The following is a 14612-nucleotide window of genomic DNA, read 5'->3' as shown; positions in this document are numbered from 1 at the left end:
ATTATCTTTGTTCCAACAGATTGCAGTAGTGTTTACCTGAGCAGAGGATGTGTGATCAGAACTTCTTCCTGGTTTGTTAATGTGGCTGGCCTCAAATGTCCTTTAGTGCACGTGAGCGTGCCCCACTGGCTAGCTCATTGCCACTGCTCTGCACTGCTCTCATGCGGCCATCACAGCTGATGACCAGCCCTCCGGTTCCCCCTCAGGTAATCTCTCTTCCCTCAGTCAGCCCTGTTGTTGTTGTTGTTTGCATTGTTAGCACTGTTAGCTTCTAACTGCTGGCTCAGCTATCGCAGCGTTGAGAGACGTGTTGGAGGCAATGGATATGCTCTGAATATTAAATTGAGCATCTTTAACACATTTTAGAATTTCAACCTTAAAAAGCCTGATGACAGGATAATTCATTAGCATTATCCCAATGAATGAATGAATGAACAACCCAAATGAGATTTCTCCTCTCGTTCTGCCTGCAGTTCTTCTGCAAACCATGTGATGTAAAATGGACACACACCGTTCTGTCTAGTCGATATTTGACAGAAGAGCTGTATTAACCACTTAATTGTGTCATAACGTGTGTCAGAGCTGTATTTGGGTCAGCTCCTGTGGGCAGTGCCTGTCAGGCATTCCGTTTTACAATGTGGTTTGGAAGGTGTCAGTCTGTAATGAAATATTGATTTTGGGTGCAGATGTTTCTGCCTCTGCATCATGTGTCACTGCAGTGGATGCATCATTGCCATCAATGTGTTTTTACTCCCAGTGTCTGTCTGATTAGCTGAACAGTAATATTACTGTACTGGTTTACAGTTTTAAACTGTGAAGCAACAGTATCTGTTTTCATTCATGCATTTAGGAAGTCGCAAATCAATTTATATTCTGAGCTATGGTTTTTGTCATGAAATCTTTCACACAGAACACCACTATTACGCGTCAAAAAGGTGATGCTTTTTCTGAGCATTTGCACGGCGAATAAAGGCCTCAACCAATGACGTGAAGAACGGACACATTCAGCACGTACACTATAGTGAACAACAGCAGGGAGGCTCAGAGGTCCAAACTGTCTCACTCCTTTCAACCTTTGCATAAATGTAATGATGTGTGAGTTGCTGCCTAATCAAGTGGAAGCTGTGAGCTCCTTTGCAGCATCCTGCTGGCATCAGACAGCAGCAGTGGACCGCAGGACTGCGGGGGGTCTGAGCCACGTGCCTGAGTCCGGACTGATGGCCACACTCGGGGGACCTGCAGTCAGTGCTGCCCTGTTCCTCTGCGTCAGCTACACAGAGGAACAGGGCCCATACTACCCTGTGATCAAAGGCCTCGTATTTATTCACTCAGGTTTGTTCAAAATTCAGTTGGAGGCCTTCTACCGTTGAACATGCCTTCACTCTGCCTTAAAGGAACGGTGTGACATTTTGGAAAATGAGTTTGTTTACTACATGGACTATGTATAAGAAGAGGACGTAGTCATCGTGATGTCCCCCATTGGTTTGTGGAATATGTGTTGAAGCCTGGAGAACACCAGGGTGGAGCTATGTAACACTGAACGCTGTAAAAGAGAAGTTCTATGAACTGAAAAGACACTGAAAGGTTTGAGTAGTTGACACTAGATATATTTAATGTCCAACAAGCAGTGACTGACTGCAGCATCACACAGAAGGGATGCTAGCTTTCAGCTTCGTTGTAACTCTACTGTCAACAAAACCCAACGGACTCTTGAATGGATTTGTAAATGGCACACTGGCGTGATACGACATGTAAATCAGACGCGTTTAAAAATGTAGGAAGAGTTAAATCCACTTAGCAGTTCTCTATTGCTTCCAGTCTGTGTGCTAAGCTAGGCTAAGCTCGTACTGGATGAACAGAGATGAAACTGAGCAGATCTTTTTCATTTATAATTGTATTTTTCATCACTGCCTTGTAAAGTCGACACGTAATATCAGCCGTAACCTCTGACTCTGGTTAAGATGTTAAACAAGCCTTTTTTCCAAACCTTTAGATTTGATCGTTTGAAGAACCATCTTTGTAGTTTTTCAGTGTCACATCAACATTTGTCAAACGTGGCTCTAACCCGGTTACCTGCAATGTATTTGATGTTTCACCAAGCTCCGCCCATAAATCCATTATATAATAATGACAAGCAAACCAGATTTCTCTGTTGACGACATGACTTGGAATGTGACAACTGAAGACTCTGTGGACGTGTCTGTGCATGCAGAGCTGGAGCCAGGATAGCGGAGAAGAGATCCCATCCTGCTGCTGTGTTGCTGAACACACCCTGTCGTGATGTGACCGCACACGCAGCAATGCAACTAAACCTGCTCGGTGTACTTCTGATTCTTTAATGTAACCGGTGATCACTTCCCTTTTGCACGGATGATGTTTGTGACCGTCTGCTGTGATCCGACACATGTTGTAGCCGATGGCCAGCGTTCCCGCGGCAGCCGCAGAATGGGGCTAAGCTTTGTCATCCATGTAATACTGACCTACTTAACATGTACATCTGATGCAGAGTGGCTGGGCCAGTGCAGGGAAATCACTCCAAAACAATAACAACCCCCTCCTCCTGACCAGGGCGGCCCAAATGAACAGCAGGATTACTGATGGGTGAGAAGGATCTGTCCTCCCCCTCCACTGGGGCAACAGTGGACCTGCTGGGTTTACTGGCTGCATATTAGATGAAAAGAAACAGCCTCATTTCTGAGCTGCTCACAGACTAATATGAAGGCTCTGCAGGCGCAGATGATTGCATGATTTGGTGTATGCTCATTTCCTGCATTAAAGCCTGAACACATCGGTATTAAAACAAGTGTGTATTGGGGGGTTTTATCCATATTATACACTCCTCGACGCAGTGTGTGGTTGAAGGTGTTGAAATGCATTGAAGATCAGTTGTATCAGCAGGTACTAGAATAAAGTACCCATTATAGACGGCGTCAATACTATGACATTATTATAATGTGTGTGTGTGTGTGTGTGTGTGTGTGACTGTAGCCAGGTCATGTGCTTAGCAACTTAGTTCCACTGGAACATGTGGAGCTTTCTGGTCTTATCACACTAGCCTGGTGAAGAAACCCCGCCCATCTGTCATACAGTGGCGCTGTGCCTGGTGGGCTTTGGAGCGCACCCCCAGATGAATGAGGTCGACACTGGTGCAGCTGCAAACAGCTACAAGCGGCTGAAACGTTGCATCTTCCTCCACCGTTCTGTCTTTTTCACAAAAGGCTTCTAGTTGTCAACAAAGATGAAGATGTTGGGGTGTCCAGACTACGTTGGCCCCTTTTTTTTTTTTTTTTTTTTTTTTCTTTTTTTTAAAAAATAAACTATAATATTCTGTGAGCATATCCCTAATAAATTGCACTTAGGGGTGTGGCTTAGGTATGAAATGACAAGGAGAGGCGACTGTTTGTTGTAAACAACAATGGCGGCTCCTGAACAGTTTAGCTTAGAGGAAGTGTGTGTATGTATGCACACACACACACACACACACACACACACACACTAGGGATGGGGTCACATGCAGAGAACAAATGTCCCCACTGCGGGACTAAGAAGGGATTGTTTAATCTTTCACTGGGAGTGAGTAGAGTTATTGCTCCCTTTCTCTGTGACCGTTGGACATTCTCTCTCTGACTGACTGCATTGCATTAGGGTCATGATGCTGCATGTGGATATTGGTTGTTATTGTTGATGGTGTGTGTGTGTGTTTCGCTGGAAGAAAGAGGACTGTTGATCCCCCAGCAGGCCCACGCCCCACTGAGCATCGCCGTGGGCCTCTTCATTTGCATTAAGTGCAGTTGTTTTAACAAAGCCTAGATTGTATGTGGACCCACGCTCATGGAAAGTGCTCCCAGTCACTCTTGATTAGCTACAATTTTTTTGAAGTTATTGTCTTCAGATTATGTTTGAGTCCATTGTCTGCTGGGTGTTCGAGGGCTGACCGGGCTTGATTGAGTGCTGTACTGTTCCTCGGAGATTACCATGAATATCAGAGAACCGTGGATGAATTCTCACTAAGAAATTAAGCCTCACTGCAACTCACTATCCCCTCATGTATAAATGAGCATGCATGTAGTGGGTGTAACAGCCAGAAACAGGGCGATGAGAGTTCAGATCCAACCTGAGGAACACTAGCCAATGAAACCAGTTATTTAAGTGTGTATTGGATTGAACTGTTCTGGAGCATTCTGAGAGCACTCGTACTGTTATGTAAAACACATGAATTGAAATGCTGATAATGATACTCATCCATATTTGAGAGTGTAAATAAATAGAACTATATTTCACCAGAAAACGTTTTTTTAAACTATAAACAAAATGAGTGAACTCAGTGCAGATGTCCGCCAGGTGTGTCTGCAACATGCACTGCTCTGTCTGATTAAATGACGACAAACCACGACTGTCTCGCCGCTCTTCTAGACTGCAAGCGTATCAGACGCGTCTTTCACAACTGATGCACTCTCATTTGGATCCATACAGCCGTCTTGCTTGTCCAAACTGAAGCAGTTGTTGATCACTTGCGGCCCCTACCGGCCGGCTGAGAGAAGTGAGGAGTCAGCAGTCAGTGACTGTGTAAAACAGTTAATTCAACTTGTTTTAAAGAGTGTCACTGCAATCACAAGAGGTCCGTGACACACATGAGCACACATGAGCACAAAGGATATTAGGCTGTGTGTGTGAATAACTATGGACAGACACAGAGCAAATGCATAACAATCTTGATATGGACCTTAGTTGTTGTTTTTTGTGTGACCACAATAGATACTTACAATTTGCAGTGTAAAAATCGACTGGCTCTGTTGATCATAAATTATGTAAAAGTGACACTTTTCTAAATTATTTAAAACCTAGATTGTCATTTTTGTGCAGCAATTTGTCATTGCCAGCCGACATATACAGCAATATCGACATATGTGCAATAAGCAAATATCGGCCTTTCTAGTCTTCGGACCACTCGAAGCGCTTTGAACTATACATAATGTCGTCATTCAGCCATTCACACTGATGAACGGGCTACCATGCACGGTACCAGCTGCCCATCAGGACTCTAGTTCTAATCCCCCATCACACCCGTTCAGAGCTCACGGCCCTCAGGAGCAATCTGAGGGGACAGATGGACATTAACCGGAGGAGCTGGGGATCAAACTGCCGATCTTTTGATTGGAAGACGACCCATCGTTGCCACATAATGCAACACACAGATTCAAGAGATTAACTTTATATTGTATTATAAGAAAGAGACTATGGTGGTAACTGACAAAAATGCGGTTTAGTTACAACAGCAACAGTTTAGACAGCTAGCTAACAACTACTCGTGAACTAACGCAAACACGTGAAAGACTGGCATAAAAGCAGTCGAGACTTTTTGTTGAAATCACTGGTGCGGCTTTCTTCCTGTCGCTTTAAATGACAGGGAGACAGATGGTGGATTATTTTCCATGTCATTCAGCTGCCATCGCTATACTGTAGGAGCAATTCCACAGATTGCTCACTTACATAGTTAAAATTGAGACAAGTAAATATTACGTATGCATCTTGGAGTCTGTCTCCAATCCTTTTAGCTACTGAGGACGCCATCTGATCAGGATGCATGCTGTGCTTAATGGGCCGTATTTCTTCTCTAGACAAATGAAAACTGTGCACGGCGTGGTTTGTGTATTATCCATTATGTAACTTTGCAACATTGTTTTTGGAGGGAAACACTCACACAATCATAGGTGAGCTCATGTTTTGGTGGTTTTGGTAGACCGATCCTTTACAGACAAAATGACACATTAAAGAAACACAAGGGGGAAACGGGCTGTATACAGTGTGGTGCTGGACACGTGTTGCTGGAGGCATTGATGTGAGCAGTGTGGATGGCTCTGAAGTGTAAGTGCTGTAAGGTGCTCCCCACATGCTTTAGACCTGGAACAGAGTGAATAGGAGAACCTACAGGAAGTCAGGTGTGGACATCTGATGCCATGACATCACAGCTCTGGCTTGGAGTTCTGAAATGTTGTGTGGGACTGTGTTTTCTGATTGCTTCTCTTCTGTTCCGCCCCTTTCAGCTCAGGGATATGTGTGTGCAAGACGGGAGTGTACGGACCAAAGTGTGACGAATGCCACCCGGGTTTCTTCCACTTCAGCAGCACGGGCTGCCGGCCCTGCCAGTGTCGGAACCACACCAACTCTTGCCATCCACAGTCCGGTGAGTCTGTTTGAATGTGTTCCACAGTATGAGTCACAGGATTAATAAGGATGAATAAATAAAAGGATAATGCTGCAGCAGGTCCAGTAGGAAACATACACATTACCTTTAAAATGTGTCCTCAATTTAAGCTCAGTTGCCCAAACAAAGCTTTTATTTACGTTTTGTATCGAGACTTTTCTTTTTCGATTGTCTGTCAATGAATCACTGGTTTAGTTGGCTGAAGCACTCGTTATATCCTGGTTTCAAATCCAGGGAGACACGTGTTGGAAGTCGCAGCTACTTAAAGAGGACATGTGATGGAGAACTGTGTGAGAAATCAAATGTTCTGCAACATTAAACATGTAAACATGTTCTGGTAGAAACCCAAAGTATGAACCTGAAAATGAGCATGATATGTACCCTTTAAGTACACTTTATACATCCTTCAACATGAGTATTTTTCATTTGATGCTACTTTATACTTCTACTTCTCTACATTTTTATCTATATCTGCTCTTTTCAGCATGCAGTTCCTTTGCAAATGGGCTCTGCATGAGAAAGCTGAAGCTTAACAGTCCAAAAAGGAAATGTTCATGAAGTTCTCCATACATGTACCTCTTGAGTTTTGTGCAAGTTGACGCCACTGATGCACTGAAGGGTTTAATTAGAGACTTTGGCAGCACACAAACCCTCCGGTTTGTCTCGGGGAAAGACTTACTGTGGAATAAGGAAGAAGGAACCTGAGGAGACCAGGAAACATGCTGAATCAGCAGCAGACTCACCATCAAATATAGAATATCATAAACCCAATGTTCAGTCTGATTTGTGTGGATTTATCCTTCTCATCACATGTAAAGGAGGATTACTGCTCCCCTCCATGCAGTCAGGCTGGGGGTGCTTTTCCATTATAATGCAGGGCCAGATGGAGTGGGGCTCAGTGCTCACAGTGCTGTGGATTACGTTGTTCAGGTTTGACAGCTCCCTTTAAAGACTCACCCTGGCCTTCCCCACTTACACACTAATTATACAGCGTCCCAGAACACTGTGGACCACAGACGGACATGACGGGGACAGAGACGGCTTGTTTTCAACTGAAATAATGTATAAAGGCTGAATAACAGAAAGCAGTTTATCATCAAGAACATATTTCTTTTCTTTTCACGATACGTTATTCACCTCTAAACCTTGAGTGCACTTGTTTAAAGCCTGACGTCCACGTGGCTTCAATTTATCATAATGAACATGAAGTTAAATTTGGTCTAATTTCTCTCAGAAAACCCATAATTTATCAGCAGAAGTTGTGTTGTTGCTCATGACTGGTCCTTCATCAGCAGCTGATTTAACTTATCGTCGGCTCCTCTGTTGACACTGTGGTGAATGCACGGGTGGAAGACTCTCCCACAGCTCATGGTTGAAACCAAAGTTATGCAAAGATTTAGCAAGCTCTGCAGTCTGTGGACAGCTTTAGTCACGTCTGTAACCTCTGATTATTATCATGGAGGCTCAACCACAGACAGCGGCGCAGCTACAAACAGCTACACTAATATTTATAATAATAACAATTCATAACTTTATTGTGGGAATTTCAAGTTTATTTTTTTTTTGTAATGACGAAAATGCAAATGTACACATTACCTTCATCTGATCCAGATAGACTTTCATTAAGTACGTGCAGCCATGTTGAATGTGCTTAATGGAAATTGCAAGAATCACACAAGTACATCAGCTGCATCAAATAATAACTACCTCAAGTGCTACATTTAGAGACGGTAAGATATAAAGAGTTTAATTTTCTATCTTTTTATGGGTCAAGGTACAGACTGAACAGATGAGTTGACAGTCTGCGATGGAAGATGTGTAGAGTTCCTGATGTCGAGTGGGAATATAAAGGCAAAGTTCACCCACAATGACCATCATTGAAACAATTTCTCACTTCATGTTGCCTTCATTTCTTGTCGTTTTTCTCGCATGCCTCCTCGGTAAACGGAGAATCAAAGAACGGAGAGAAGTCTCGGGGTCCGCGTTGAACAACAGCAAAACTTTATCAAAACATCCATTTAAAAACTGCTAACTTCATGTGATATACAAAGCCAGAACTAACTCTGAAGACCCACATGTCTGAGTGTCCTTGAATGCACCATCGTTTCGAAAACAGAAGATTTGCGAATCAAAATTGGGGTCTAATAAAGTATTTCCACCTCCTCTGCATGTCTGAAATAATCATGTCATCTAAATCTTTATTTACAGTTAGTGTTCTCATACAAATGTGCTAAAATGAAACGCCAAGCAAAGATAAGTGAGCCGCTTTCTATCGAGGACACTAAATGTGATTTAAAATCATTTGAACTTTAACTCATTTATTTGTGGTGCCATTATTTTATAAATGGCACGTGTGTGTGTGTGTGTGTGTGTGTGTGTGTGTGTGTGTGTATATATACATGTATACACACGTAAATGTAACTAGCTTTTCCTTTGTTTTGTCTCTCTGACTTCTGAAAGTCTGCTTTTTAGTACGTCTTCTTTTGTTTTGTTGTGCTGTACTCTGACCTCTCTTTTCAAAAGTCCCAACATGATTAAGTAAAGGTTAGAATGAGCAGGAAATGATGTGCATTCACTCAAACATTTTGATCAGGAGTCGGCCTTCCTTAAAAATCTGATCCCGTCCACTCAGTGTGATTATCCTCTGAAGTGATCGATATGTGCTTTGGTTGCTTTCTTTGTACTGCTATAGCAATGCTTTCTATCTTGAGACAATTCTCCTGTGTCATGTAATTGATGAAACACAGCAGCGTGTAGCGATATACAAAAATGAGGTCAGCCTGATGAATGCCATGCCACATAAAGCTGATTCTGATTCATAGAGGAGCTTGTACTTTGATATGAAATGCAAGTCAGCACTTTCAACATTGTAAATGTTTCTGCTGTTAGCCCCACCAGCACAAAAACAATAAAAAAAAACATACTGTGGAATGACGTGTCGGTGACCAAACAAAGATGAAGAGTTATAGAACCAACGTCTCTCACTTTCTGTGTTGTGTACAGTGTACAATATCCCTCTAATCATGTGTGACCTTTATCCTCCAGGAGTGTGTCTTAACTGTGAGGGCAACACCCAGGGATCCAACTGTGAGGAGTGTATGCCTGGTTCCTACCGCAGCCCCGGAGCCGCCCTGACCGCAGCCTGTGCACCATGTCCCTGCTCCAACTCCACTTCTACTGGCACCTGTCACGCCGGTCAGTGCTCACAACCACACATCAATCAGGGAATTGGCTAAGCTCCGCCCCCGTGCTACTCTGTGGAGCTGTCAGAGCTACCATGGAGCCACACTGTCACTAACTGCACGGTCTGAGTAAATATTATCTAATATATTATATATTAAAGGAAAGAAACAATTTGAGCCGTTAACACTGTTGCCTGACAGCTAGGGGGGGGGGGGGGGGGTTTGGCCCTTCTGTGCGGAGTTTGCCTGTTCTTCCTGTGTTACCTTGGGTTTTCTCAGAGTTCTCCGTCTTCCTCCCACACTGCAAAGACATGCCGCTTAGGTTAATCGAGGACTCTAAAGCTCCGGTTTCCAAAGCATCTAAAAATGAATTGGCCTTCTTTGTGAAATCCTGTTTACAGTGCTTTTATCAGTGCACTGTTTGTGACAGTCATGCCTGAAAAGCATGCAGTTACAACAATTTTGAGATGTAAGCCGCGGCCACTTACTGAGTCTTCGCGCATGGCGTGCGGGCCGTTCTCACGAGCATAACTGATCCAACAGTAAAAAACTGGTTAAAAGATAAAGATGGAAGATAAAGTGTAAAAATGAACCACCACATCACTGCGATCGAGACGGAAGACAATGAAATTAAGAAACAGCAAATGCATTGAAATATATTACATTTACGTTTAGGTTAGTGTAGCGTAGCTCCAAACACCAAGACGCTCAGTTGCAAATGAAACGCATTCCCAGCCATAACATGTGCAACGCTTCTCCGACGCTGTCAGCCAGGAATACCGTTCGTACAAATCCTGTTCTTGATATTTCAATTGCAATGTCAATATTAGATAAATAAATATCACAATTAAAAGTACTCTTCAAATCACATTGTAATGGAGCGCAAACGACCAATAATGGTAATATTACTACGGCCACTGCCATGTATTGTTTAAGTGTTTATTTGATTTGAAAGAAAAGGTGAAAGTAGTGACATGCTGTTGATGTTGTACCTGAACTGGAGGTTAGCAGGGTTTCCCATGAAACTAAAAACAGCTGGTTTATGTCATGATCAGAAAGCTGTTTGACATGCCTGGGAGGTGGATCTTGTTATCAGGCTAGCTGTTTCTCTGCTTCCAGTATTGGTGCTAAGCTAAGCTGCTTGCTGTAGTTTATATTAATGGACATGTGTTTTACATCTTACACCCTGCCAGAAAGCAAATAAGTATATTTAAATTCATTACTTTTCACATGATGAAGAAGTCACTTGTTCAGTTCTTGTGCGTATAAATGTACATTTGTGTATCTGGAGTCCCTTCCAATCCACAGACTGTGAAATAAGACAACCCAGTCAGTCTATTGTGGGACGCCTATCAGAAAACATGTGATTCATCCAACCAATTAGATTAGGACCCCTTTAAAGTGTGTAAACGTCCACAGAGTTCATGTCGGATGTGCTTCGTTAACCCCATTTGTTCAGAGTGACTTGAAAACAGACGGTGAAATAAACTGATTCTATTACAGATGTTTGCCTATCTACTGCCAGGTGTGCTAAACCAGAAACGCATTGCACTAAGTTTGGAATTCTAAAACAATAACTCCACACAGTTCTCTACATTAGACACATCATCAAAACTAAAACCATGCGTGTGTTGTTTTCTAAACTCTGCAATGGAAAACCACACTTTATTATCAATCACCTGCACCCAGAATGCACCTGTGAAAACACCTGCTACCAATTACATCATTTAGAAATCCGAGCTTAAACACTATAAATAGGATTGAGGTGTGAAAAACAATGGAGGCCAATCTTGGAGAGGGAATTAGAGGATAGTTAGGAAAATATACTGTATTTATGTTCATGTCATTTTATCTGATACTGTTATGATTTTGTGAGCATGAATTTGTGTTCACAGTTTATATTTACAACATGCTACAAATTAAATGGATAATAGTGTTTTATACTTAACGGTGTGCAGATGTGGAAACAATAGTTTACCTTTATCAAGTATTTGTTCAGTTGTTATGCAAAAATGTAATTTTTAGAAGAGTTTATATAGTTTACTTCATACATAATGAAGTGTTTGCTTTTGTAGGAGATGTGAGATATTTTGTTGTATGTGTTTATAGATCTTCAACATGGGGCCATGTTTCAGAAGTTGTGTTCTAGCTATTGCAAGAAGTCAGAAATAATCCAGAACCGTGAACTGGAGTTCTTTCGATCTCTGTTCCCAGACCGTCTGACTGAGATTAACAGGCACCTTCCTTCCACTTGTGTCACCTCCAGGCTGCTGCTGCCCTACTTACACAACACACCCCCACGTCTCTGTTGGGTTGAGATCTGGGTTGAACTGCAGTCACCATATTCATAAACCACCTCAGTTCAGCCTCACATTTCATTTCAAAACCGCTCAACTAACCATAAAGGGATGCAGCTGGTCCACTTTCATGCTTGAGGTACCAAAGGAGCTTAATGTAAGTCAGGATAATTAGTAATTAGTACACCATGGGCTTGTGCTGTGTGAGGTATGATGGATTCATGTCACAACAGACACTAGAGTCCACGGGAGTTCTTTTCTTAGGAAGGCTCCTAACTGAACTGGACCATCTTCTACCAAAGGAAAGGAGACATCATGTCATTTCACAATTCCTTGGTTAAAGTGACGCACCATTTAGCCGTCACCAACAACCGCCATCACTGTTTAATTGTACACATAAATTGAAAACATCCTTCTTAGATGTGATGTTTGGACAGGAATCCTTCATTGAGTTGTACAGCACTGAGTGCTGCAGCAATGAGTCATAAACACCCAGAGATGAGTCAGCGTTTTAGCACCACCAGTCTTTGTGTTTTAGTTTAAATGACTGAAATAAGGTCTGTGGTTAACACAAGCTGGAGAGATATTAATATTTTCTTCTTAAAATAAATCAGTGAATACTTCTTTAAAAAGCGGTCGCTAACAAGTTCAGGTTTCTATCAAGAGTCTCAATGAGACGACTAAATGTCCTCACTCGAACACGAGTCCTCCTTTAGCTTAGTGGTGGAGACGTGAAGTCATGTGACCATGTTGTGTCGTTGGTTTATCGTCTAACATTCGCTTTGTACCTCTGGCGAAAATGGGGTTGATTTATGAAGATTATCTTGCTGAAGAACAAAGTATCATAATGTTAGTTTGCCACAGAGATACTTTTCTGCAATAATACAAAAGCCAACGGATAGATGCCATCAACTGTTGGTTGAGGAAACCAGTGTGACGCTAACCACTGATACGTCATCCCTGTCACGCTTTTGTACAGTTTGTCACTATACTCATTCTCTGTGTGTGATAAATAGATAACAAATGGTCTAAGTGCAGTCAGATTCTCTGAGCACCAAATACGTCCTCGTGAGTTCTCCTTCTCCATTCTCCTCGACCTCATGACGTTTCTATCAAGGTCAAGGAAAAGTGGTTAAAGACATAAGACGCCATTCTCTTGACTGTTCGATGGCAGCCTTGGTGAGAACATGCCCACTCTGCTCCCTCCACTTCAAGCTTCCACCAGCTGTGTGTGAGATGCCCCTCTGCACACAGCTCATTTACTGGTCTGGTGTCCGTACGTGTCAACCAGTTATTTTTGTTAACGCTATGGTTTCTATTAAGCCACACATGTCGGATCAAATCTACGCACCAGTTGTATTTCTACACCCAAAGTTGACCCAGTTATCAGGTAACATGGTTCCTGTTCATGTGACGTGAACTTCATTAGGCTTTCTGATTACTCTGTAATAAATGGAAACCACTGCTTATTCTCAGTATTATTCATTCTACCTTTTTATTATAGAGATCAAATATTTGTCTATAAAATATCAAAAACTTTAAAAATGTTCTCATGTAATATTTTAAGAGCCCAAATGCTGATCTCACAAAAACCCCAAGGTGCCGATCTGGTGCAATTAACCATTATTTTATTGATTATTTGATTAGTTGTTTGGTCTTTAAAACATTGGAGAGTGATAATGACACTTTTCTCAGTTCTCCAGAGCCCAAAGAGATTTTCTTCAAATTGCCTGTTTTGTCCAAAACCCAGCGAAGCAGCATTGATTTACAATGATGTAAACTGAGACACGCAGCAAATCATTACGTTGGAAAAGCTGGAAAAATAAACTGTTTGACATTGTTCGATGATCGAAGTAGTTGGTAATTGATATTCTGTTGATTGACTCATTGTTTCAGCTCTAGATCAAACCTATAGATAGACAGATACTTTATTCATCCCGCAAGGGGACATTTGCTACATACTGTTTTGCTAGAGGACAGGACACCAAATGAAACCAGGTAACACAGATGATCATTGTGATACCTGGTGTGTTTGTGCGTACGGGGTGATGCCATGTTACACCATGTTGACCTCACCTGGCTCAAACATCACACCACGACACCGTGGCTCAGATCACAGCTTATCCACGTCTAACTGCTCTGAACCCGTTTTGCAAACTGCCAATTGAGATTTCCATTCAGCATTGCATCACTGATCTCACTCTGCTCGGCTCCTCCTCTCACGTTGCCCTTCCCCCTTTCTGGACCAATCATTAACAGCATGTCCGTGTGCTGACGTGACGATCCGCCATCGGCAGCGGCCTGCATAGCAACACGTATTACTGCACTTAGGCTGTCAGGTTATGTTTGCCCCTGCCAGGGGCTGCAGTGGAGGTTGTGGAAGGTGGGAGGGAGGGGAAGGTACACAAACCAGGCTGAGCTGAGCTGGGAAGGCACGAGCACAGCTGGGCCGTTTCAGTGCCAGTCAGGCAGCAACAGACCGGGGGGATGGGCAGCATCACGGCCTCTGTTTAGACAGTAACACTGTAGAGCTGCGCTGGAGGAAATGATCAGAAACATGCTGCTCTTATGTTAGTGTGTGTGGCTGTGACGGATGTTTTAGAGTAGAGGTTGTCCTGGCAGCAGTGACAAGATGCCACAATGCTTCACACCGGAGGAGAGATGCTTTCCAAACGTGCTGATGAGGCCTGTTGCAGTAAATAAATAACCCTCCACACTGACACACAAAGAGGTGAAATGGAGCATTGCACCAGTTCAGAATGTGGGTCACACATATTAAATCATCCATGTATGATTGCATCTTTACTCAGTGGTGTGGGACGGCTGGGCCCTGAGGTTCATGAAATATTTGTATTCAGGTTTTAATTTGTCTTTCACTCTCTGTGTGTGTGTGTGTGTGTGTGTGTGTGTGTGTGTGTGTGTGTGTGT

The 14612-nt window shown here is 42.7% G+C and overlaps 1 protein-coding gene across 1 annotated transcript in view; it reads left to right on the top strand.

Annotated features, from left to right (window-relative positions):
* Positions 1-14612, top strand: part of LOC116399556 (multiple epidermal growth factor-like domains protein 9) — a 31846-nt gene that overhangs the window by 13391 nt on the left and 3843 nt on the right. The window contains exons 3-4 of the mRNA XM_031876784.1: positions 6045-6184; positions 9251-9400. Coding sequence (XP_031732644.1) covers positions 6045-6184; positions 9251-9400 — 290 coding nt within the window. The remainder of the gene's footprint in view (positions 1-6044; positions 6185-9250; positions 9401-14612) is intronic.

Source organism: Anarrhichthys ocellatus, unplaced genomic scaffold, assembly GCF_004355925.1.
Source record: "Anarrhichthys ocellatus isolate YVR2014 unplaced genomic scaffold, GSC_Weel_1.0 scaffold116, whole genome shotgun sequence".
Classification (NCBI taxonomy): Eukaryota; Metazoa; Chordata; class Actinopteri; order Perciformes; family Anarhichadidae; genus Anarrhichthys; species Anarrhichthys ocellatus.
This window is presented reverse-complemented; position numbering and strand designations above follow the sequence as displayed.